Source organism: Neofelis nebulosa, chromosome 9 (assembly GCF_028018385.1).
Source record: "Neofelis nebulosa isolate mNeoNeb1 chromosome 9, mNeoNeb1.pri, whole genome shotgun sequence".
NCBI classification, from domain to species: Eukaryota; Metazoa; Chordata; class Mammalia; order Carnivora; family Felidae; genus Neofelis; species Neofelis nebulosa.
Window position 1 is genome coordinate 112,848,084 of NC_080790.1, and position 25,801 is coordinate 112,873,884.

Here is a 25,801-nt window from a genome sequence, read left to right on the forward strand (position 1 = left end):
CAACCACTGCAGAGGCATCCTAGCCCAGCGGCACACTTACCTCGTAGAAGAAGTGGACCCCTTGGCTGAAAGAGAAAAAAACCAAAAAACAAAAACCAGTTATTTAACCTAGAAACACTGTTCTTACGTAACTCTTTTGGTAGGGGGGACAAAGGTTTGCCTCCAGGGAGGTTGTGAGGAATTGTTGAAATCACCTCCTTTGAACCACAGGAATTCCCCCATGCTCACTCCAGTGGGGTGCTCCATCATCTTCTGTCAGGAGGGCCAGTGGGCTGGGCCTTCCCACTTCCCCACTTCTGGGAGTTACCAAGGTCAGATCTCAAAGCAGCCTTCAGCCCAGGAGGGGCCAACTGCCCTGCTCTGTCTGGGCCTCAGTTCCACTCACCACACACCTTACCTGAGACCCTACAGGAGCCCTACAGGCCCTTCACTGCTGGAGAACAGACTCTAGTCGTCGGGGGGGGAGCCGGTGTGCATCCCATGTCTCCCCCCGCCCCGACCCCAGCTCACTCACTGTGTGACCCTGGTGGGTCACTTCCCCTCTGTGAGCTTGGATTTCAGCTCTCCAGCTCACAGGGTTGGGCTGGACATCCATTTATTTTCATGTCACCACTTTCCAAAAAAGGATCTTAGGAGGGAAGAAAGGGTCCATCTGGTTCAGAGATTTTAAGCCTATGATATGGGGCATCCCACAGAGAAGCTGCTGGGGTTTGGCCACTATTGGACTCCCATGCCACTGTAAAATTGTAATTAAAAAGCAACCTGCACACCAAACGCGCTCTGCACCGCGCTTTGACAGGCTGGAGGCTGCCACAAGGCGAGAATTCTCCCTGCCGGGTGAATGCCTGGTGCCTGGACAGGCGGTGGAGTTTTAGGTGAGCGGGTACCAGCTGGGAAGGCTGTAGCCCGGCATCCAATGTCCAAATGGACGCCGATGGGTTGCAAAGTGCCGGGACGTGGGTCGTCTCAGGGAGTCCAATGACAGGACACTGACCACTCACTTTATACCAAAGAGACTCGGTGTCTCCCTGGAGCCACACAGCTGGTAAGCAGGAGGGCTGAAATCAGGACATTTCATCACGAGTATTGGGAGGATGGGCAGACTCCTCCAGGGACCAATGAGGGGAAAGGTCATCTCACCGGGGAGGAGACGATGTGTAGAGTGATCCCAAACATGGTCCCTGGGGGACCCGCTGACCAGGTTTGAGTCCTGGCCCCGCCACTGACCAGTTGTGAGGCCCTGGGCAAGTTTTAGAACATCTCCATGCCTCAGTTTCCTCATCAGTAAAAGTGGGTTAGTAACACCACTACAGAAGTCTGTGGTGAGAACAATGCCTGGCACATGAGGAGAACTGAAGGAGTGCTAGTTGTCGCTGTCACCAAGCCTCCGTGTGACAGCTGGGCTCTGCACCCAAAGAGACCCGTCACCCAGGGGCTGGGATTTCGCTAACAGCCACCGCGAATGCTATCCGACCCTCACTGGGCAGCGGACTCTGCTTCGCCACCCTTCCCGTGCGAAGGGTCTCCTCGGACGTTAGGGAAAAACCACCGGGTAGATCACCTGGCAGAAGCCCTTCCAGATTCCAGAGAGGTGGGGCCTGATGCCAGCCTCCCAGATGGGGAGCTAAGGCTCGGCCAGGACGCACAGCCAAATGCTTTCAGCCAGTCCAGGAAGGAGGGAAACTTGGGGGCCGGAGGGGAGGGGGTGCTAGAGGAGAGGTGTGAACAGCACGCCCATCTGAGCCCAGCCTAGGGGTCTGGGTGCAGAGAGGCAGCTTGGGACAGCACTTTGCACTTCACAGTCCGTGGCATATGGTGGGTCACAAGCAGCATTTTAAAGAGAATTTAGTATAGACTAGGACAGAAAAGCAAATATCAGAGTTCCAATTTTATCTATAGGAGTGTGGTACGTACGTGCTGGGTTGAGGCATGAAGTGTATTTCTATAACTTGAAGTCAAGTTAAGTTGCAGAAACGCTGGCTTAAAATGGTCTCCTCCAAGGGAGGCACTGCTCTACCCATTTTACGGATGAGGAAACCGAGGCTCATGGAAGCCAAACTGATCGTTCAGAGCATACAACAAAGGTCTGGAGCCCTGGTTTGTCTGACTCCAAAGTCAGAGGCCTTGTCACAGCAGTAACTACACACACTTGCATGCACTCAAACAAGGGCATGGTGTCCTAGATTTGAACTGGTGCCCTCCTGCTGGGGAGCCAGAGGCTGTGTGCCTTGCTGCCGTGAGGACAGCTTTCCAGGAAGGTGGCTCATGTTTCTGGGCTCATGTACAATTCTGACAACATTTACTGAGCACCTGCTGTGTGCCAGGCACTGTCCTCACATTTCATGTGACATCACCCATTTAATGTTTCCAATGGTCTTAGGGAAGGTGCTGGTATGATCCCCACTCCCTCCAGCCTCCTGCCTACGGGCTGGACGTGTCAACCTGGACAGGTAAGAGGAAAGCAGGAGTTTGCCGGGGTTACCGGCAAATACTGTTTCCTCGGGAGGCCCTCTTCACACCCTGGCATCTCCCTGCTCTTCACCTTGGTGGTGGTCCTGTGAGGAGGTGAGGCCTGGAGCAGTGACGGCTGTCTTGCACCCATGAGGCGAAGCTGAGGGAGGGCCCCCCCGCCATTCCAGCCTGGTGATGATGACAGCCTGGGGGGCAAACTCTTGGGGAGGAAGAGGAAAATCCACGCACCTTTCTTCTGTCGGATTCGGAGGAGGTAGAGGGCTGCGATCACGAGAGTCACCAGCAGGGCACAAACCACGCCCACCACAATGAAGATGGTCTGGCTTTCGTTTTTGTCTAGGGACCACATGGAACAGAGGCTTCATGTATACGACTTAGAAACAGCGAAACTTAATACCCACCACCCCTTTTCACCGCGAGGTAGGCATCATGAACTGAGAACATCTGGCCGTACGTGTTGGGAGCCACGGGGGCACGTTCAGGGGTAGGCACACCCTTCCTGGCGGGGGCCACCGTGGGCACTGCTAACACCACGCTGATGTGCCAGGAGGGAAGATGTTTGTTGCTGACTGCTATGGAGGAACCCTGGCTTCAGGACGTGGGCAGAAATCTCACTCCCAAGGAACAGAAACATGTTCCCTTTCATCTGGAACGAGCCACAGGGTGGCCACCACGACAGTGGTGAAACTCCAAATCACAACTACTCTACAGAGCTCTCAGGAGCAGTCGACTCATCTGTGCCCGGGACCTGGGCATAGGAGCTCTGAACCCGGGACACCTGTAAGGGAGACTGTGTGGGCGGGGCTGGTGCCAGGGCACAGGTAGGGGATCCTGCACTAGAGCATTGTGGGTAGTCAGGAGCAGGGCTCTGAGCCATGGACACATGGGTGCAAACAGTGCCCCTGGTTGTGTGTCCCTGAGTGAGTCATTCAAAGCTCCCTCTACACACTGACTTCCTCTTGTGTTATTGAGGCCAATAGTAACCTCTACCTCATTGGATAGCTCTGAGGATTAACTTACAAAATGAACAATCAACCAACAAACTGACTCTTCCATTTGTTTTAAAAGCATTTCCTGTCTACTCTGTGCCTGGGTGTGTGCGGGTCCTAAAGCTATGAGGCCGAACAAGACAGCCACAGTCCCTAGCAGCTGAGTCTCAAAGCTGAAGGGTCAAGTGCCTCCTCTTGCATACTGCCATAAAGCAAGCAAGGAGGCCCAGAGAGAGGCACTGACTTGTCTGAGGCCACCCAGAACGTTTGCGACAGAGCCAGAGTCGAAATCCCTGCGTCCCAGCTCCTAGTATAGTGCTCATCCTATGGAAGCCAGGCATCAGTGACATCAACGGGACACCCTGGAGGGTCCCACGCCTCCTAAAGCTTCCCTGTTCCCTTACAGGATGCAGTGAGGAAAGAAACGGTCTCTACTGTAACCCATGCGAAAGGTCGGCCACGTACAAGGCAGAGCCAGGCGAACGGGCAAGTGATGGAACATTCCACAGTGGCACCAGAACGCCAACTGGGTGCTAATTTGATGACAGAAGAGAGATACCTCGACAACGCGTTGGGAGGGGCTGAGAAAGTGAAACCCTGACACCTTTCGCTCCAACACGGGGGTGGCCGTCTTAGAGGGGCATATGCACTTTGGCCTAGAAATGCTTTTTGGGAAATCGTTCCCCAGAAACAGCTGCACACGTCACAGAGCAGGTGCAAGGTCATTCATTACAGCAGTGATTGTACTTGAGATAAGCTGTAAAGATTCCGAGGCCCTCCACCCCATTCCTGGGGTGCAGGCTTGCAAAGGCAGCCAGAGAGATCAAGGTGAAGTGCGAAAGAACAGGAAGAGGAGGTGGCTGGCCTGGCCTGGTGAATTAAGCTCTGGCAGGTGAAGGAGCAGGTGGCAGGAAGCTAGGGACAGTCCAGTCTCCCTCCCTCCCAACTCTCTTTAATGTATGTTTATGTCAAAAGATCTACAGAGACACGAACCAAACTCTTACCAGTGGTCACTCTTGGGAGTGTGGGCTATGGGGGAGGGGCACTCACTTTAAAATTTGACTGTATATCTATAGACTTCTAGATTATTCTATTATAGCCATGAATGACTGCTTTTCACATGAAAAAAGATAGAATTTAAAGTGCCAGGTCAGTTGGCATCTTGACCTCACCCTGGGTCGTATGCGTTTCCTGGTCCTTCTGGTGGGCAGAGACCACAAGGGTATGGTTTTTGGTGACCGCGGGCTGCCCGTCATGCTGCACCTGGCAGGTGAAAACCACATCTTCCCTGTGGGCGGATAAATTCACCAGGAGCCAGCTGGTCCAGTTAAAGGTCCCATCCTTGTTCTCTACGAGGTTCGAGGCCGTCGAGGCCGTTTCTGTTCGGGACACGTTTCCGTTCTCCAACCAGGTCAGCTGGAGGCGCTGGGGGTAGAACTTCTTCACTTGGCAAATGACCTTCACCTGGTCCCCTGTCACGGGTTGCTGGGCAACCTCCAAGGTGGGTGGAACTGAAACAGCACAGAGCAGAAGCTCTGACCTCATGGAACAGACACGTCACCGGGGAGGGGCTCGAGAACTTAGCTCCCCCCACGCAGCAAGGGAATCACCCAGATCAGTGCTAGGCAGACAGCTGGTGCTCAAACACTGAGGGTAGTCTTTGCATGTGAGTGAAATCCCTAAGCACAGTGCCCAGTACACAGTAGGTGCTCAAGGTACCTACTGGTAGCTCCTATTAGGGTAATGATGAGTGAAATCGAGCCCCCAGCATGCATTTGGAATCGAATAACTAGCAAAATCCATGAAATCACCAAGCACACAGTGGCTGGATTACAGTAGGTGCTCAATAATTGGAGTGGCTCTGGGAAAGTAAATCGAACTACCTAGCACGGTAGGTGTTCACCCGGAACTGCCGTTAAAACAGGAGGAGGTGACGGTACCCCTGGGTGCCCGGTGGTTGGGAGGGTCTGTCAGGAGGCAGGTTCCAGGGGATGGAAGGCTGGGAGCACGGAGTGGGGGAGGGGCAGGCTGGGAGGCTTGGGGGCCGGAGCTGGGCTTGGGCCGGGGGTGACGGGCATCTACCTCGGAGGGTCTCGGACAAGTTGGCAGTCCCACGAAGAGGAGGGCCCCCCTGCAGGGTCACGTGGGCCACCTCGCAGATGACCTGGGAGCGAACGTCCCCCGGGGCCAGCGGCAGCGTGGTTGTGCTGAAGATGCTGTAGGAAGCGCTGTCTCCCTCTGGGTCCACGGTGGTCTGGGAGGCTGCCAGCTCATTCCCGTTTTTGAACCATTTCAGGGTGACGTTTCTGGGGGAGAAGCCGTGGGACTCGCAGGTGAAGCTCACAGTCTGCTCAGGTGTGGCCCTGGCCGTGGGACCCGACACCACGGGGGGAGAGGGTTTGGCTACAAGAGGAGCATTTACGAGTAAGCATGACTCTGGTCATCCTCAGCAACAACAGGTAAGTGACACTGTGCAGAACCCTCACGGATTATTTTCCAGCCCTGCAGGGGTGGAGGGGGCCCCCGAGGACAGCCGGAACCAGGTGGCCAGCCGCCCGCAGGCCTGGACGTGGCCAAGCCCAGCGCCCCCGGTGAGAGGGGACCGCAGGCCTTTCTCCTACTCGGATGGGAGTGAGGGGCACGTGAGGCAAATACAGGCAGTTTTGCTTTGAATTTAACACTGAAAATGCTTCTCCAGGACCAAACTCGGATCTGTCTTTATCCCAAACTTAACTTACACCTGGAGCTCTCCCTTCAGGTATTTGTGAATTTACTCTAGTTTTCACTCTTTCCACAAACATTCCGTAGGGTCTCATCTCCAATCCCTGAGTCTGAGAGGGAGGGAACGAGGGGTTGTTTTTCTGAATCTGCGTTCTTCTCTTGGGTCGGTGTTGGGTTGAACACCAAGATCACAGAGTGCTGAGAAAGCCAAAGATGGTTAATTTTTCAATCGTGAATCAATTTCAAGGACAGAGACACCGGCCTACGGAGCAGGCAGAAGCCCTCTTGTGTCCTGGGAACACACACATCAGTGACTCGAGAGGGAGGGCATTTCACCCACAGAAGGTCCTATAGGGGGTCTTCAAATTGTTAATTATTACCTAATGCCTTCCGTAACAAACACAGGAAATATTACAAATATTTACATTTGTAAATATTTAACTTGCTTTTGAAAACTCATCAGACATTTTGGGGACACAGAAAGGAGGTGTCACCAAATAAGACATGAAAACACCAGCAGTCCGGATGCCCTACAGGGACAAGGTGATCAGTTACCGGTTGCGGACAGCATTTTGGGCACCTGACACCAGGCTGATTCCTCCCCTCAGCTCCTTAATCCCTCCAGCAGGCCTTGGAGGGGGGCCCAGTATGATCCCATTTATGGGACAAGGTTCAGGGAGGAACGCAGCTAGCCGAGGGCACACAGCAAAGGGCAGGGCTCATCTCCCAGCACACACGAATGATTAGTTTTAGCTTTGCTGTTCTTTCTTCCTACACCTCTGTGTCTGTTTGGGTACCACGCGGATCAAAATACCACCTTGGTAACATGTGAGGATGTATGTAAAACACAGAACCTGGCACACAGTAGGTGCTTAATAAACAACACCTATGATTATTATCGTGAGATCTGGTCGTGCCTACGTCTGAAACGACTTATTTGTTAGGCAGTAAGAGAGCAGAACAAAAGCTTAGCAGAAACACAAGAAAAGTCCCAAAGCCAGCCCCCTGCAGCTGCCATGCAAAACCCCAAATGAGAAAAGCAGCAGAAACCAACAAATTATGATTCTCTCCCTCTTCTTTTAATAATCCCCTCAGGAAACAAGTTTGGCGAATTGGCTTTCAAAACACAAACGAGATCACAGGCGTTTTCCCGCAGATTAGCTATTTACAGAGAGCTGGGAGCGTTTTGAAAGAGGGAGGACAGATTTTGTCCGTGACATTTTGGTGTGTCGAGGCAGAGAGGGCTCTGGGGCTGAGCAGCGAGGCTTTGCGCGGATTCCGGCACCTGTTCAGACACACGTGTGGTTAAAGATGGGAAGGTCCCCTGGCGGGGCAGCTCGGATCTGAGCAGGGTGTCGCCAGCCCCTCTTTGGGCCGGAGGACAGGAGGCAACTCAGCCCCAGCATGTTCCTCAGGAGGGTGCCCTGGCCACCCCGTTCAGGGTCATTTTCCAAGGAGCTGTCACGCGCACGGGTGATTCTGAAGCACCCACCCACTGAGAAGCTCCTCTCCGGCCCCAGCAGCACAGGGAGCCACCCTTATCAGGGGGAGAAGAAATTCAGCGTTTCCTCTCTGACCTCAGGGAGCGTCCAGCTCAGGGTGCTTCTGTGCTGGCAATGAGCATCCCCCGGAGTCGTTAAATAATTCACCTGCCCAGACTCCTGTGTGACCAATTAAAGCAGAATTTCTAGGGTGGAGTCAGGGTCTGGGGATCTTTTTCAGCGTTTCCCAGGTGATCCCAATGAGCAGCCCAGGTTCAAAGGCACCCACCACCGTCCCCACACCCCCCTTACACTCGAGGCCTGGGAGGAACAGGGACCCAGCCAAGGTCCTATTATAGCTACATTCATGGGATACTGACCGCGTGCCAGGCCCTGCTGTTAGCACCTTATCCGCATTCGCTCACTCAGTCCCTGCAGTGGGGTTGTGCTGTCACACAGAGATGAGGACACGGGGCCCGATGTGGGGATGACTCATCAGAGATCACAGAGCTGGAAGGCAGGGCTAGGTGGGAACCCAGGCAGCTGGGCTCGGCCACTTCCGAAGTCGCTGCATGCAGATACCCAAGAATCACCTAACCCCCACATCCGGGGCTCTCTGGACCTCCTCTCCAATCCTGAGACCACTGACCAGCAGCCCAATTATCACCACAGCACAGATGGGACACAGAGGACCTGAGGGACGCCGAGACTGGCCCAGGATCGGACAGCTCTGGGAGGAGCACCCAGGGCTCACTGAGGGTCTGTCTGCTCACACGGATCACTGTGTCCCCCTCATGTCCTGCCGAGGTTGGTCTAATGATCCACTTCCTGCAGGTGAGGAAACGGAGCCCAGCAAAGGGAGCCGGGTCACAACCTTGAGGGGCCACCTCCTCCGTGTCAGGTGATGCAGTCAGAGCGCCTCAAATCCTTCAGCTCTCTTAAAGGGAGTCCACGATTAGGACCATTTTGCAGATGAGGAGACTGAGGCAGAGAGAAATGAGGACAGCTCATTTCTGAGGACAGCTAGAGTCTAGAAAATGAACTCTTGCTCACGGGGCTCCGGACAGTCTCTACGAACTGCCTCCCCATCACCCACAGTCTGCAGAGCCAGGAATGGGGTGTCTGGGTGGTGTCGCTGGCATGGCAGGGGCCCCCCTGCTCCGCCCAGGCCCCTGCCCCAGGCTGCTCAGCGAAAGAGCCACATCCCACAACAGGGAAAGACTCCTGATGCTCTCACGTGTGTGGGTGCGTGTCCTCCAGGAACAGGCTCAACACTTCATGAGACGTTTGCCTATCTGTCTGATCTGCGGGTGTAATGCTAGCCCCGCCTCCCCCCAAGGACTCTTTCTTGTTCATGCTTACTGCTGACGAACAGAACAAGGCACGATTTTCAAGGAGAGGGTTGTAGCGTTTCGGAACCTTTGGGGGAAATGATAAAAAGGAAAAACGCGGGCTCACTGTTCAAAGGTTCAGGGTAACTTGGTTTTAGGCCACACCTACTATGTGCTAGGCCCTTCCGTGGAAACCGAATCCAAAGCCGGCTCAGGAAGGAGTCTGCCTGGAATGAGATGGGTTCTGGAATGTGCTCCTTCCTCACGGGACACGTGAGCATGAGCAAGCCCCTGTCACCTTGTGACCTCAGGCTCTGAATCCGTACATGGGGGATCGGGCGGGATGGGCCCCTCAGGTGCCAACCTCCCAGGATTTTGGATCCTAGGCCTCCGGTAGGAAACCCCCAATGATCATCTTCTGCTTCAAGGAGGCAACTCCTAACGTGGACATTCTGAGATGCCCCAGCTCTGCCTGCAGTCTTCAGTGACCGCCTGAGTGGGTCTCTGAATCCGGTGACGGATTTCTGAACAGACCCACAGCAAATCCCCAACCTCTGGCATCTCCTCCAGCCAGGGTGTCAGAGTAAACAGCGAGCCTGTGCCTCTCAGGACTTTCTTTCGGTGTGGCTTCTGAAAATGAAATAAAGAACTGCATTCTCCCCCTCCCTGCCCTGGGTGCACTTGTCGTACCGGAAGGGAACGTAAGCTTCATGAGTGAAAAGCCTTCGCCTGTTTTGTTCCCTGCGACTTCCAAAGCACCCGGAACAGAGAATGCACACAGCAGGTGCTTAGTAAGTGCTCAGTAAAGAGAACCCTGGCCACATCGAGTGGAGGTCTCTCCGGAGGCAGGGGTGTGGTTGGGCCTTGTGACTGGGAAAGTCACTCAGACTTTCAGTCCCTCACCTCTGGAGCCAGAGGGCTGGTCAGGATTGGAAAAGGGAAGAGCTGGGAGCCTGGAGACCGCGGTTCCAGATTTTCCCACCATTTACCAGCCGTGGGGCCTTCAGCAAATAGCACAAGCTCTCCAGGCCTCAACTTTCCTGATCCGTGGAAGGGGCTGATTCAGGGGCACCCGCCAAAGCACCTGATCCTTATCTGTTGCTGAGACAGTGGAGGGCATTCTTACTGACTTGCCGTCACAACCAGGGGACGGAGCGATACTCACCGCTCACGGTGACCTGGGTGCCTGGTCCAGACTTAAACTCCACATCGGGGTTCCCTTTCTGGAACTTCACACAGTAGTAGGTTCCCGTGTCTTCCGGGGTGATGTTACTGATGCGGATGGAAAAGTCCATGTTGTTTCTCCTTGTGGCGTCTGAAACATTTGTTACTCGAGGGGAGTGAGGGTCTCCTCTGAAACTGAAGATTAACTCCCGGCCTGGCCCTGTGCCCCTGAACCACTCGACCTTCCCAGAGGGCTGCAGGGAGGTCAGGGTGCAGTGAAGAGTGGCCGTCTGTCCGGCCGCCACAGACACCGACTTCTCGGGCTGGATCACCTGCAGTTCCGCCTCACCTGCCACACCTGGGGGGAGAACAAAACAGCTATTTAGCATCCTTGTGCGATCCTGTCCGTCCGCGCAAGTGTTTATCCACAACAGCTTTCACCGACCGAGTGCACACCGTGAGCTCAGCACGTTGCGTGTACACGGCATGTAGCCCTGGCGACGAGCCTGTGACACGGGACCCTGTTGCAGACGAGGAAACAGCTGGGAGCAGGCTGGAGGTCCTGAGCCCCTCTCCGGAGAAGTCACGTCTGAGCTGGGCTCTGAGCTCACCAGGATGAAGGGGCGCCGTGTTCCTGACAGAGGGCACAGCTGGGCAACGGCCCAGAGGTGGGGGGGCAGCACGGTGTGCGTGGGGCTCCACGGGGAGCTTAGATTCTCTTTTGGGCCTGGCCCAGGAAGCAGGCCCCAAGCCAGGAAGCCACACTCAGCAGCTGGGGCTCATCCGGGCTGTGAAGCCGTGAGGCCGGAGGACCTGGGTTTGAATCCTGGCTCAGGCCTTACTGCCTTGTGACTACAGCCATCACCTGGGCCACCGAGGAGATCCAAAAGGGATTGACTGCCCAGCTCCTCGTGGATGGGAGTGGTGGCCTTAGTTCGAGCGGGCGCCTTCACGGCTCTCGAGCCTCAGTTTCCTCATCTGCCTAACAGTTACTATGACCCCATCTCGATGGATCCCCGGCAGCACCACACAATAAGCCTCGGCCAGGGACAGTGTGGACAAGAAGCATCTGGTCTTTGGAGCCACCTGACCTGGTCTGAAATCTGGCTCTCCTTTTACTCACACATGACCCGAGTTTATCCACGGGTTTTGAGTCTCAGTGCCCTAATCTACAAGATGGCTGGGGCACCCCCTAGCCCTCTGCTCTGTTCTGAAAACAGGATGACACAGAGAAGTGACTTAGCACCACGCGGGGCACAGGAAGCTACCGTGTGTCATTCCGTGACAGGTAAGTGAGCAAGGGTCTGTTGTGTGAACTTCACTCCCACCCTGGCTGATGTGTCTCCAGGCCAGACCGTACTGGACGCTGGGGCACACGGGCTGGACGCATGTCAGGCCTCAAGGGCTCCCGGGCTAGGGAGCTGGAAGGCTTCCTCGGGCTCAGTGGGGGCGGGGGGAGGCCCGACTCCTAAACTGGAGAGCAGGGGTGCCTGGGTGGCTCCGTCGGTTGAGTCCCTGACTCTCGATTTCGGCTCAGGTCCTGATCTCCCAGTTCGTGAGTTTGAGCCCCCCAGCAGGCTCTGGGCTGACAGCGTGGAGCCTGCTTGGGATTCTCTCTCTCTGCCTCTCTCTCTGCCCCTCCCCTGCTCTTACTCTCTCTCTCTCTCTCTCTCTCTCTCAAAATAAATAAATAAATTTAAAAACTGGAGAGCAGTGGGGCAGAAGACACGGGGTGGGGGCGTTGTGGGGGGGGGGGGGACACAGTCTGGAAGTGACAAGGCAGGGTCAAGTGGCTGAGAGAAGTCGCTGAGATACTCAGGTCACAGCCCGGGCCTGATTCTGAGCCAGGTGGGGGCGGGGGAGAGAGGACACATAATAAGCCCCTGGAGAAACACAGAGCCGGGGAGACAGAGAGGGCAGGGGGATAGACACAGGCCGAGGGAGAGGCAGGCAGGGACAGGGACAGCGAAAGAGGGGGACAGAGTGGGGGAAGGGAGAATAAGAAATGCAGACACGGAGTGGCGGCAGCCTGGTGTAGGTGCTGACGGGCCACGTGTCTCCTCCTGGTCACTCGCCGACCTGCGGTATGACCTTGCCCCGCCCTGACACCTGTCCTGGGCCACGTCTCTGCCTCGTACACCAGACAGGGTGCAGCCGACGCCCTGAGCAGCCCCCTCCGGCTCTGGCTGGGCAGGAGAGAGACCTGGGGGTCTGCCCACCCGCCCGTGGCCTGGTGCCACCCACCGGCAGGGGCAGGGCGCCCAAAGCAGGGAAGGCCCTGGACTCCAGGCTGCCCTCGCTGCTGGCGAGCCCAGGGCCTCCGCACAGGCCTCTCAGCCCCCTGGGCCGGTCGTCCCAGCCCTGACTCCCCAGGCCAGGGGTCACCCGGTTCTCCCAGCAAGTGCTAGAAATGCAGGCTGGGGGTGGGGAGGGGAGCACAGGCGCGGGTTCCCCTCCTCGCCAGCTCAGCACCGCCCTCCCTGGGCCTCCCTTCCATCATCCATAAGGTGGGGTATGAGCATCCACTCCCAGGGCAGGCATGAGGACTGGGGCACGGTGGGACGTGAGTGCCGGCCTCGTAGGTGCTGGGTAAATTTTAGATTCTGTTCCCATCATCCCCACAGACATAACATTTACAGACTCGATTGTGGGGTTTCCCCCCAGCCAGGAGGTAGCATCCACAAGGAACTGCTTCCAACCCCCTGCCTGGAACCGTGTCTGGCATACAGGGGGCCCCCAATAACCACACGTTGAACGAACACACTCACGAAGGAAGGAGGGATTTCGCTCGCTCGGGTGTCGAATGGAGCTGCCGTGGGCGCATCCAGGAGCCGGTGCGAGCGAAGCCAGGAGCCCGGGACCGCGCCTGGCCCCCGGGGCGCACAGAATAGCTGCCAGTTATTATTATCCTTATCAATAACACCGTGCAGGGCTGTGAGTCAGCAGCTGGGGAGGGGAGCGACGCGAGCAGGAGAGGGCTACAGCATCAGGCGCGCAACGTGTTGGAGCAGGGCTATTCTTGGGGTGCAGCCGGAGGCCTGTAATCACACCCCGGGCAGGCGACAATAAAATCTGGAGTTGGGTAGGGCTGGTCCCCCCCAACCCTTTTTTTTTTTTTAGCTTCTCTTGAGCTCTCTACCAACTGCAACCAGATTTAGGCAGCTTAATTAATTAGCTAGTGTTTATAAAGCGCTTGAAGAATTTTAAAAGTGGGACGTAAGTGCCAAATATTATTTTAATCTGTGTATATGTGTGTTTTTTCCAGCAGAGAGGGTTTTTTTTTTTTTTTTCTCGCTTGCCTGCTTTTCTTCTTCTCTGCAGGTTCTGTTCTGGGAACCGGGCTTGTTAAAAATCACTCCTGCGGTTCTGGGCCTGGGGTCATCGTGCTGGCATCGCGGACAAAACCATTTCCTGCTCTCCCCTGCCCTCCTGGCAGGGAGAACCACCGTCCAGGGGCCTGAACCGTCTCCGGGAGAGGAGGGCGGCTGAACAGGCATTCTCACACGCTGCTGGTGGGGGTGGAAATTGGAACATCCTCTCGGGAAAGCAGTTTGGCAGGAAGTACCAGAGGTGTGAAAGCTGTTCACCAGCCTTTGTGGGGCTGTTCCATGAGGACATAACCCCAAACACGGTGTGGGGTTCCCACACGACGAGCTTGAAAAAGTTGGGGGAAAACCCAAACGGCCAATGAGAGGGGATGGTTAAGTGAATTACGGCCTATCCCCTACACGGAGTTCGCGGACAGAAATAAAAAGCCATCGCCGTGGAAACTGGTAATCTGGACAGTTTTGCATGGCATAATTTTAAATGATATTGTGATTATGCAAATAAAACCTGTTCACTGCAAAGCATTTAGAGACAACAAAAAAGTATGAAAACACAATAATAATCTCCCAGAATACCAGCAAAGGTAACTGCAATACGAGTGAATAAAATAGTTATAAATATGAGTAAATAAAATGATGTGAAATCATACGCAGATAACTAAGGCTATGAGAAAACATTTTACTTCATTCACTCAAGTGTTCTTATAAAAATGAAAAATCAGAACTATCCTAATGTCCACGAGAAGGAGACCAATCGATCCCGTGACGGTGAATTCACATGATGACCAAGTTTACAGCCGCTATAAATGATGGTGTAGAGGCACCTGGCTGGCTCGGTCAGTAGAGAGTGCGACTCTTGATTTCGGGGTCATGAGTTCGAGCCCCCTCTGGGTATAGAGATTACTTTAAAAAAAATCTTTAAAAAATGATGGGTTAGGGGCACCCGGGTGGTTCAGTCAGTGAAGCGTCTGACTCTCGATTTCAGCTCAGGTCATGATCTCCCGCCCTGCATCGGGCTCTGCGCTGACAACACGGAGCCTGCTTGGGATTCTCTCTCCCTCTCTCTCTGCGCCTCCCCCTGCTCATTCTCTCTCTCTCTCTCTCTCTCTCTCTCTCTCTCTCTCTCTCAAAATAAATACATAACACGTTTTGAAAGATGACGGCGTAGAATTACAATTATCAATGCAAAACTATATTATGAGATCAGAGTCACTCAGGAATATAGTCAGTGAGCTCTCAGACTTCTAAGTTTTGAAAGAAAAAATATATATTAAAGGTTAGCAGTGGTTAATTCTGTCGTAGATTTACAAGGGACTTTGCTTTCATGTTTTCTGTTCGCACGACTTGTGCCATAAAAAAGTAGGAAAAACTATGCTTTCAGTACGATTATGACTTTGTAAAATAAAATAAAATAAAATTATTATCTAAATAAACAACAGCAAGGTCCTATATACAAGGCTGTAAAATGCAACTCTCTTTGGATCACGCATCTAAAACTGAAGGCTTTTTCCTTCTATTTTGGGTATGTTACTAGATGAATGTTAAACATTTACAGTATTCTATTTTGTACTGGGAAAAATGTACACGTGTGATACATATGTTGGTCATGTTACGTACACGTTTATTGTTTAGATGAACCTCCCTTCCAAGAACTTTCCTTCCCTTTCCTTTCCTTCCACTGCTACTTTCCCCCAGCATCTGATACAGTGCTTGGCACAGACTAGATGCTCAACTAATTCCTGCAGAGGGGCGCCTGGGTGGCTCAGTCAGTTAAGCGCCCGACTCTTGATTTCAGCTCAGGTCGCGACCTCACAGTTTGTGGGTTCGAGCCCTGTGTCCGGCTCTGCCCTGGTAGCAAAGAGCCGGCTTGGGATTCGACTCTCTCTCCGCCCCTCTCCTGTCCGTGCTCTCTCTCCCTCTCTCAAAATAAATAAGCATTAAAAAAAATCTGCAGATAGTGACTGACCAATGGAATGTCTAGAGAAAAGGGTCTGCGATGAGTTACTTCTGGGAAAGGAGGCCAGAGGTTGGCACGTTCTCTTTTTCGCTTCCTAGTCAACAATATATTGAAATCTGCTCCTTTAGCGAACATTTACTCCTTTTGGAAAAAAAATAAAGTTTTCTAGCAGGAGAGGTGTGCACAATGGGTGCTAACGGCCCCGTGTTATAGGAGGGACTCAGTGTCCACAGGACGTGGGGGGCTCACAGCATAGTGCAGGTCAGCGATGAATGATTGGAGCCTACTGTGCACCAGGCCCCGAGCAAGGGCTGTGCAACGTCCCTGGGCTCACGGAGTCCGCACACAAGTGGAGAAGATACACTTCAAAGAAATCACTCAAATGATCACATTTGGAATGAGCCCCAGCCCTTCAGACAAGTGATTCCTGCTGGCCTCTCTGACCCCATCTCCCGCCCCCTCCCAGGGACCTGCTGCTCCTGCCGCCCCAGTCTGTCCCCCACAAATAAGTCAGGATGGTATGAGGGAGGCCGTAGGATGGGGGCGGAGACCTGACCATCGAGCTCGGAAAAATAGATTTGATTTTTTTTTTTTTTTACGACATTCCTCTATGGCTTTTGAGATCAAGCAAAGATGAAAACAATTTTCATTGGAAGTGAAAAAATAAGAATGGATGCTTTCTAATGGGAAAAACCAAATCAACGTAGAACTGAAACTTGCCTAGGGTTCCTCCCCAGCCTGCCTCATCAGGGCGCGGGAACAGAGCTGGGAGGTGCCTCGCCCAGGGACAGGCTTTGCCCACATGGGTGCTCACTGCCACTCACGTGGCGGCCCGCCCATCCCCGGAAGCAGGTTTCCACAAACTCAAGGAGCCCAGGGGCCTGGGGGGCTACGGCCAGAGCTCTGGCAGGGCCCAGGGCTAAGTACCCCGCTAAGGCCCAAATAACACCCGGCCCCACAGCGGGGTTGGAGCTCAGCAACCCCCTCCCTGAGCGCGATCATCATCACCCGCCTTGGGGGACGGCTGCCGGTTTATTTTTTATTTTTTTATTTTTTATTTATTTATTTTTCAACGTTTTTAATTTATTTTTGGGACAGAGAGAGACAGAGCACGAACGGGGGAGGGGCAGAGAGAGAGGGAGACACAGAATCGGAAACGGGCTCCAGGCTCCGAGCCATCAGCCCAGAGCCTGACGCGGGGCTCGAACTCACAGACCGCGAGATCGTGACCTGGCTGAAGTCGGACGCTTAACCGACTGCGCCACCCAGGCGCCCCGGCTGCCGGTTTATGATGCCACACACACACCTCGCCGGGCACTGCCTTTGGCATCTTCCGGGTTAACGATTTACGGGCCGTGTGTGAGACTGTGCAGTGCGGGCGTGTGGAGGAGTGAAGGAGCAGACCGAGTGTGCCCGGCGAAAGCACACACACTCACACGGATGCGTGTGGGCCCAAGGGGGCGTGTACAAAGGGAGCGTGGGCAGGAGGGAGCCACAGTGCTGCTCAAGAGTGTGTAGAAGCAGGGTGAGGGGGTGTGGACTGTGTGCGAGAGAGTTGCTGAGTCGCAGGTGGCCTGGGTGCGTGTGAGCGAGGCGGCGGCGTGAGAGGGCATGCCTGTGCCCAGGGGGTGTGAGCAGATGTCGGGGGGAGGGGTGTGAGCATGGGGGTGCTGGATGGGTGAGCATGGGGTGAGCATGGGGTGTGGATGTGCCCGCAGGCAGGGGGGCACAGGACCAGGACGTGCGCATGGGCGTGTGCTTGTGGGTATGCACACTCTTGGGGGGGGGGCGGGGAGCATGAGCGCGATGGGAGCAGTGTGCATACGAGTGTGAACATGAGTGTGTGCGGTGGCAGAGTGCTAGGAGCAGGGACGACGGCGTGCGTGGGGACCACTGTGCGTGTAACGCTTGTGTGCCCACGTGCCCAGCTGTGCAGGTACTGGCGTGAGTTTCCACACGCAAGGCTGCTAAGAGCAGGGGCGGGAGAGCCGCTCCCCTCACCCCTGCCATCAGCTGCTGGTGGGTGACCCGGCGTGGCAGCTGGTCCGGGGTGCCGCCCTTGACTGGGGGCTCGAACCGTGCTGAGCACCCGCTTACTCCGTGCTAGCCCTGAACTCGTGCCCCGGGGCAGGGAGCAGACGCACCACCCCCCCCGCCCCCCAGGGCTGATCCACAGGGGGCCTTGCGTGGATGGCTGTGGATCCTGCAGTTAAAGAGGGGAGCTCAGGGCTCGATGCCAGTGTGCTGGGGCTCCGACAGCCGCAGCGAGGCCCTGATTCTCTCTCGAGGTGGCCCGATTCATTCGTGCCCTCTCGAACCTCACTCAGCTGCCAGGCCCAGTCCTAGACGCTACAGGACACCAAGATGGGTCCCTGTCCGTGTGGGGCAGAGTCCTGGACATGGGCAGTGACCACCTAGAGAGAGATAAGTGAGTGAAAAAGGGGTTTGGGGACGGGGTCTCGGGACAGGGGTGGGACGTGGGAAGACTCGCTGGAGGTGGTGGCCCCCGGGCTGGGCCGGGAAGGCTGACAGAGGCTGGGGAGAATGGAAAGCATTCCAGGGAAGGGGATCCGCAGGAGCAAAGGCGCAGAGGAGAGGAAAGGGGTCTGCACAATCGAGGGACCGGAGCGGAGTCCTTGGCACACGCTCATTCGACCACGAGCAAGCTGGGATAGGGCTAGCCTGGGACTGGGCTAACCTCGCACCTTAAAGGATGGCTTCAGTCGCCATATGAACAGCAGACCATCGCCGGGAGCAGTCGACTGGCACCGCTGGGCAAAGCCATCGGACAGACTCCCCCAGATGCCGTGGCGGGCACTACCAGCCACATTAGAGCCAGCACAAATGGGGTGCACGTGGCCTTGTAAATAAAATGGGGGTGGGCCCAGGGTGCCCAGGGTGCCCTGGGTACTCTCTCCTCCACCCCCACTCCAGGCAACTCTGAGCACTGGGCATGGTGCCATATCCCTGCGGGGAGAGGGTAAACCCCAGCAGCCTGCTCCACGGAGCAGGGAAACTCCTGAGGTGCCAACAATGGGCTTGGGCTTGGGCTTGGGCTTGGGCTCCAGGGCCAGAAGACCTGTATGTCTCGTCCCTACAGGGGTGACTTGGCAAAGTCACTCTTCTCCAAGCCTCCCCTTTCTCACCTGTAAAAAAGGGGGTACCACTGTCTCTCTCCCCAAGGCAGACGGTAGTGGTTGGAAAACTGGACTGAGAACGGTCCCCCCTCCCCACCATGTCCTTGCAGCCCATCCACCAGCAGATCGTGCCGATTCTGGCCGATTCGTGCCGATTCGTGCCGATCGTGCCAAGATCTGGCCAGACTCTGATCTCTTCTGGCCACCTTTCTGCACCACCTTCCCTTACCTGGATGCAAACTGACCTTCCTGTAGCCGTATCGCTATGAGACACACGAGAGAACACACGCTCCCCTTGCAGCCAGGGGAGCCTTTAAAAACTAAGCCAGGTAACATCCCTCCTTTGTTCCAAACCCTCCTGCAGCCTTCACAGAATCCTTCTGGTGGCCGCCAGGGCCCTACAGCTGGCTCTCAATCACGTCAGATTCGCCTCAGGGCCTTTGCACTGGTCACTGCCTCTGCCGGGTACTCTCATCCCCTAGATATCTACACTCTGGCTCCTTTGCCTCCTTCAGGCTTACCTGAGAGGGCCTCCCTGGCCACCCTGTATGAAATGCCGCCCCCTTCAAGGTCCCTTGGTCTGTTTTATTTTCCTACATATCACCTACCACCTGACATATTACACCGTTATTTGTCAATTTCATTAGCTCCGCTTATAAGCTCTTGGAGGGCAGAGCCTCAGTTTTGTGCCCTGCTGTATCCTCCAAGTTTATGCCACTGCCTGGTATTTGTCGCAGGCACGTTCTGGCTTAGATTCCAACTCTGCCACATACGAGACCCCAGGAAGTGTCTTCACCCCTCTGGCCCTGTGGTTTCCCATCTGTAGACGGGGGATGACCATAATAATGACCACACTAGGGTTATTCTAGGAGGAAGCAGGCTACTGCGCGTGAAGAGCTCAGCACTGTGCCCGGGAGAGAGGAAACCGCTCGGCGCTGGCCAGCCGTTACTGTGCAGCCGATATTTCAGGAGGGAGGGGATGATGGGTGATCACAGCTTTAAGCCTGAGAAGCGAAGGACTCTCTCCAGCCCAGACCCGGTTCTGCCTCGACACCTGCATGAAACTACTCCCTGCTGCACCTGTGACCAGGCGGGCCAGGCCTCCTTCTGACTAGGAGGCCAGGGAAGGGGGGGGGGGGCGGGGGGGAGGGCCAAAGGTCTCAGCGAGTGTTTGCTGGGTGTAGACGGGGACAGGGAGGTGCTGAAGCAATTTGCTTGCAGTGTGGCCCCGTTTGCAAAGCAGCAGGGAAGGAACTATCAATACACGTGGTCTGACCCCCCCCTTTGTGTTCGCCCGGCCTGGGTGGACCAGATGAGGCTGGGAGAATGACCTAAGGGCCCTCTTCTCACCTTCCCATGTTGCAGTGGGAGAAACTAAGGCCCAAAGGTGGGGCCTGGAAAGGCTGAGAACCCACCCCGCAGGCCCCACTGTTCCTCCAGGCCAGGCCCGGGTGCCCCCCGGCCGCGCTCTCACGGGTGCAAAGTGTGCATGAGGTCAGGTAATGGGAAGCCCTCACTAAACTGTCATGACAGCCCCGGTGAGGCTGTTGTCACCACCCCCCTCCTCCAGGTGAGGAAGCTGAAACCCTGAGAGGCAGAGGAGGGGCAGAGGCAGGACTCAAACAGACAGCTGCTCCCGAAACTTGTGTGCGACCGCTTCTCCCCCCCACGACGGGGTCCCCTCCAGCTCAGGCTTCTGGATTCTCAGGCTGCCAAGGACACGCACGCGTTTCCCCAGCCGAGATAAAGGCCCCCTTAAAAGCGACACGCATTTATTAAACGACATTTGCCAAGGTTTCAGCACACCCTGCTGCCGACAGCAGACAGCCTCTGGATGAGATTTTTCCCCACGCTGACACTATTCACTGATGCCTTTTATAGCGCTCTTTGCAGCTCACAAAGCACTTTCCACAGCTCTTACTTCCCTTAACCCTCAACAGTCCCCACGCGAGAGGGAACAGTGGCACAGTTGCCATTTTGCGGATGGAGAAACTGAGGCTCAGAACAGGGCAAGGCACTTGCCCCAGAGCACATGCTTCCAGAGTAAGTGGCCTGTGTTTGGATTCGAACTCAGGAATGTGCCCCGGAGCCCATTCTACTGCTAGAGAGGGGTCCGAGGGCATCCATTGAGGGAAAGGGCAAGAGAGGGGGGTCTGGACGGAAGGAGCCCGCAGGACGTGAGCCTCCGTTTCCCAGGAGGAGAAATTGGGGCTGACAGGGGCAGCGTGGTGGGTTTCATTCAGGTCATCCTGCTGACAAAGGATGCTCTTTCAAGCCCCCAACCATGACATGATGGCCGTGCAGCAGTAACAGTGACAGTAACAACGGCTGGAAAGCGTCAAACACCCGCGTTACCAGGAGCCCTCGCTAGGCCTCGCCAAACCACCACAGGAACCCAGCAAGACAGGGCTGTCCCTACTCCCATTTCACAGATGACAAGACTGAAGCTCAAGGAGCTGCGGCCCCTTGGCCCAGGTCCTGGGGCTGCAGATCAGTCGCGCTCCACCGGCACCCTTACCCTCCGCACCAGGCGGCCTCACGCGACGAATGGCTCTTTGGGAGACGCTGGCCCCAGGCTGGGCGCTCCAAATCCCACCCGGCCGCGACACTGGAGGCACTAATTGTGTCGCGTTTCATGGTTTGCCAGCTCATCCATCACGGTGTCCACACCAGGGTGAGCGGCTCAGGATAGCCAGAATTTTCATAAGCACAAATTCTGGGGTCTCTTGGCCACCTCCCTCCACCCCGGCTGGCACTGACATCTTGGGCTTCTTGATGTTTTAGGGGGTCCCTGTGACAGCAAGGGGGGCGGGGGTTTGTGGCGCGGCCAGGGAGCCAGACGCAGAAGCGGAACCGCGTCGTGGTGAGGGCATAACTCCACTCTCAGACCAGGGTTACGGCCCGGGTGACCTCGTGGCTCGGAGCCTTCTCTCGAAAACAGGGATCTTACTAGCCACCTGTCCTTCCTTCAGCCGTACGTACTAACCTGCCTACCGCTGCCAGCCCCTGTGCTAAGGTCCCAGGAGGTGCAGCAGGGACTAAGACAGACACAGCTTACATCCTAGTCGGGGGAGAGAAGGCTGAAATAATGACACAAATACAGAATGGCTAGGAGGGCTCGGAAACAAACTTGTCGCCATGGGAGAGATTACGAAGGGGGGACCGCTTTTAGAATGGGGTGGTTGGGAAGGGCATCTCTGGGGAGACGAGATTATAGCTGCAACCCGAAGGAAGCAAAACCGGGGAAGGTAGTCCAGGAGGACAGAGCTGCGTGTGCAAAGGCCCTGAGGCCGGAAAGAAGGCTGCTGTGGCTGAAGCCCACAGAGAAAGGAGAGTGTGGTAGGAGATGAGGTCACAAGACAGATGGGGCCCAGAAAATGCTCTGCCCCGTGGATCACGGCAAGGGTTTGATTTCGTTCAAAGTTTGGAGCAGCAACAAAGAGGATTTTTTTTTTTTTAATTTTTTTTTTTTCAACATTTTTAATTTATTTTTGGGACAGAGAGAGACAGAGCATGAACGGGGGAGGGGCAGAGAGAGAGGGAGACACAGAATCGGAAACAGGCTCCAGGCTCCGAGCCATCAGCCCAGAGCCTGACGCGGGGCTCGAACTCACGGACCGCGAGATCGTGACCTGGCTGAAGTCGGACGCTTAACCGACTGCGCCACCCAGGCGCCCCGCAACAAAGAGGATTTGATTCACCTGGCTGCTCTGGGTGACAAGACTGGAGGGGGCAGGAGTGGAAGCAGGACAGCAGGGATGCAGACTCAAGGGCACCGAGGGCCTGGACTCAAATCCTAGCTCTGCACCGACAAGCTGTGTGACCTTGGGCAAGTCACTTCACCTCTCTGAGTCTCAATTTCTTCATCTGCTCAATAGGTATAATAATAGTTCCCACCTCACAGAACTGTAGTGAGAACTTAACGCGGTGATGCAAAGAGTAATGATCTTATCCCAATGGCCTGACGTGTTCGATGTCAAGGTGGTCGATGAACCAGACCCCATTTGGTCTGGCCCTGACCTCCTCCGATCGCCGCACTGCCTGTCTCCCTTCACTCCAGCCTCACTGGCCTCCTTGCTATTCCTGGAACATAGATAACTCATTGCAACCTCAGGGCCTTTGCACTTGTCATTCCTTCTGCGTGGCTCACTCTCCTGATATCCCCATGGCTGCTCCCTCAGTTTTATTCGGGCCTCTGCTCCTGAGAGAGGACTTCCGTCTGTCCCCACTCGATCTTCTGTTCCCCTGCCCTGCTTTACTTTCTTTACAGCACCTGTCTCTACCTAATGCAGTATTTACTTGGGTCTGTTTTCCTTCCTCACTAGGACGTCAGCTCCATGAGAACAGGTGCTTTTGTCTATCCACAGTTGTATACCCAGCAAGTCGAGCCACCCTGGCACATAGTAGATGCTCCAAAATATTTGTTGAATGAATATTTATAATTAAAAGGGTTGTGACGAGAATAGCAAAGAGTCGCAAAGTGGGTAAGAGTAAACCGGGGCTGGGATCTGGCTTTAACTCTCGCTCGCTACGTGGCCTTGGGAGGAGCCCAACTTGGCTTTGGGGAGCCTCGGTTTCCTTATCTGTAAAATGTGGATGAAGGACCCCCACGCCTTTTGGCACGTCGGGAGCGTTAGACAGCGGGGCACGTCAAGAGATGCATGGCAAAGTAGTGATGGCTGAAATGATACCCGATGCCCAGCATTTGTTCCCCCAAACTGCCCCCGGTCCCCCACCCCCAGGAGAGTGAGGGCCAGGTGAGACAGGAATCACAGACCAGCCTTGAAGCCAGGAGGCATCCCTCCTTCCCATTTTGTGTAGGTTTGAAATTTTCCACATGAAGAAGCCAAGGAAGAGAGAGCACGGATTCAAGGCTCCGCTCATCCCTAAGCACATACTGCACTGTTTCCTTCTACCATTTCTGGAGGACACTGTCGGCTCTCAAGAGCGGCGGCCACAGACACGGGCCTGGCACCAGCCCCCCCACCCCCCACTCTGGCCGGCTCTCCAGGCTGAGGCTCACCGCTCACTCCTGGCTCCCTGTCTCCCTCCTGATCCCCTCCCGGCTCCCGGCGCCAATCTGCGGCCATCTAACACCCTGCGCCCCCAAATGGATGTGCCAGGAAATCTCACAGACACAAAGAGCCGATTTGTATCATGTCTGACTTCCACCTCGGCTGTTTTGCATCTCTCTGGACCGAGGGCCTGGCAAGACACCTGGCCGGGAAAATCCATCTTGCCGGGGGCTCCGTCAGAAGACCTGCCCCAGCAACGCCCAAGTTAACAGGAAAGCAGTTTCAGCTGTGAAAATAGATGTTTCCTTCTCCGGGATGGGACGGAAACCCGTCTTGGGAACACCCGCCACCTCGGCCTCCCGGGAGGATACGCTGATTGACAGAAATACGAGACGAGCACCAAGACGGCAGGATGCCAGCACCCCTGGGCCTCAGTTTCCCCACCGGTCAAACAAGGCGGAGGGATACCCACTTAACAGCAGGGGCTCTGCAGTCAGGCTGCTCTGGGTTGTGATCCCAACTCTGCCACTTACGGTGAGGCCTTGGGCAAGTCACTCGACCTCTCTGCGCCCCGTTTCCCCCTGGGTTGAACCGCTCTGATAACTGTGCACCCCACCCGGGCTAACTGTCCGTACCGCTGGGATCAAACGCACCAAGTGCTGAGCCCAGTAAGTGGCTGGAAACAATGGTTCCCATTATTATTACTTTAGTATTTTTCCACGGAATTCGGGATCCCGTCAGATTTCTGGCTTTAACGATGGAAACTTCCAGCTCAGCCCAGTTTTAAAAAGCCTTGGCCTGGAAGAGAGGGCGCTTGGCGTCCCACCCAGGACTTGCAGTGGCTCTTGCCGTGTGAGCCCACAAGTCCTTTGCTCTCTCTGGGCTGCAGAGGGAGGCGCTCCGGGAGGGCACGAACTGCCCCCCTCCAGGCCTCTGCCGGCTTTCCGGGTCCGGGAATGCACAATTCCAAACCTGTGGATCCGGACAGAGACACCTAGAGGCAGCCCGCGCCCACAGCCTCAGTCCCAGGAATAGACGATTATTAAATCACACTCGCCTGGGTTTCCGCTCAAGTTGTCCATTCCCCAGAACGGCACAAAAGCCGCAGGGAAAAAGAAAAGAACCCCGGACCGAACAGCATTCACTCCCGTGGAAGCTTTTGTTGTTCCGCACCCACCGGGCGCAGGAAGCTGTGCTAGGCACTTGACGAAACTCAGCCCCGCGTTTGCAATGATGAGGAAATCCAAACAGAACAAGACAATGATGGCTACGAGGCTGGCTACCACGCGCTGAGCGCTCCCTGCACGCCAGGCACAGCTTCAAGCATTACCCGTGCACCTACCGACGGAAACAGAGCAGCTCTATTTTACGGATGCGGGAACGGACACACAGAGTGCAGTGAATCGCCCAGTACGCGGTGGAGCTGGGATTCACACCCAGGGCTCTGGCTCCAAGCCTGCGACTGCGCACCCGGGCTCCGCTTGCTATGGCTGCAGAACCACCGCGCCAAGCGAGGGTTAGCCACGTATGCAGCAGGCGCCAAAACGAGGAGAAAGCAACAAGTAGCCTCAGTGAGGGGCAGATGGAACCTGGGCCGGGTGGGGCGGGGGGAGGTCCGGAGAAGGAAGAGCTCCCTCGGATCACGAGGCCAGCACGCACCGAGGGGGAGGAACGGGTTTGGACACATGACGATCAGGAGGTGCAGGGAAGGGCATCTCTGACGGCAGGAACAGCGTAAGCCAAGGCGCAGAGATGAGCGAGTTGAGCTGAGGGCATGGATGGGTACCAAAGCGTTTACCAAACTGGGTTAGGCCGCATGGTAACGAGCGGTACACAAGCCAACCGCCTCGTGTTCATATGTTTGGGGAACGCTGGAGTAAACAGGGTCCAACTTGGGATCCTACAACTCCTCGGGCCTTAGGTGCTAGCTAACGTGCTTGAGGGGCCGGGAAAGCTGCGGTCTGCAGGGAGGAAGCGAGGTTCTCCTGCAGCCCCTCGGGTCAGCGCTTCGGAAAACATGTGGCTGGGAAACCAGGCCTGTCAGGGAGGGAGCCCAGTGCTGTCACACGCTTCTTTTCTTTTAGATTTTTTTTTTTTTTTTTGGAGAAAACTTGGACCCACTCAACAGTTTTGAGGCGGGAGCGACATGATCTGCATTGTGTTGACAGGCCAGAAATCTGAGCACATTTGAAACAGAGGGAGGGGGTG

The 25,801-nt window shown here is 55.5% G+C and overlaps 1 protein-coding gene across 4 annotated transcripts in view; it reads right to left on the minus strand.

The window, feature by feature from the left end:
- Positions 1-25,801, minus strand: part of LOC131485531 (tyrosine-protein phosphatase non-receptor type substrate 1-like) — a 42,767-nt gene that overhangs the window by 12,197 nt on the left and 4,769 nt on the right. For all 4 annotated transcript variants that reach the window (XM_058685113.1, XM_058685110.1, XM_058685111.1 and 1 more), the window contains exons 3-7: positions 10,160-10,516; positions 5,544-5,864; positions 4,634-4,972; positions 2,701-2,808; positions 41-65 (exon numbers count right to left, since the gene is read on the minus strand). In XM_058685113.1, the coding sequence (XP_058541096.1) occupies positions 41-65; positions 2,701-2,808; positions 4,634-4,972; positions 5,544-5,864; positions 10,160-10,516 (1,150 nt within the window). The remainder of the gene's footprint in view (positions 1-40; positions 66-2,700; positions 2,809-4,633; positions 4,973-5,543; positions 5,865-10,159; positions 10,517-25,801) is intronic.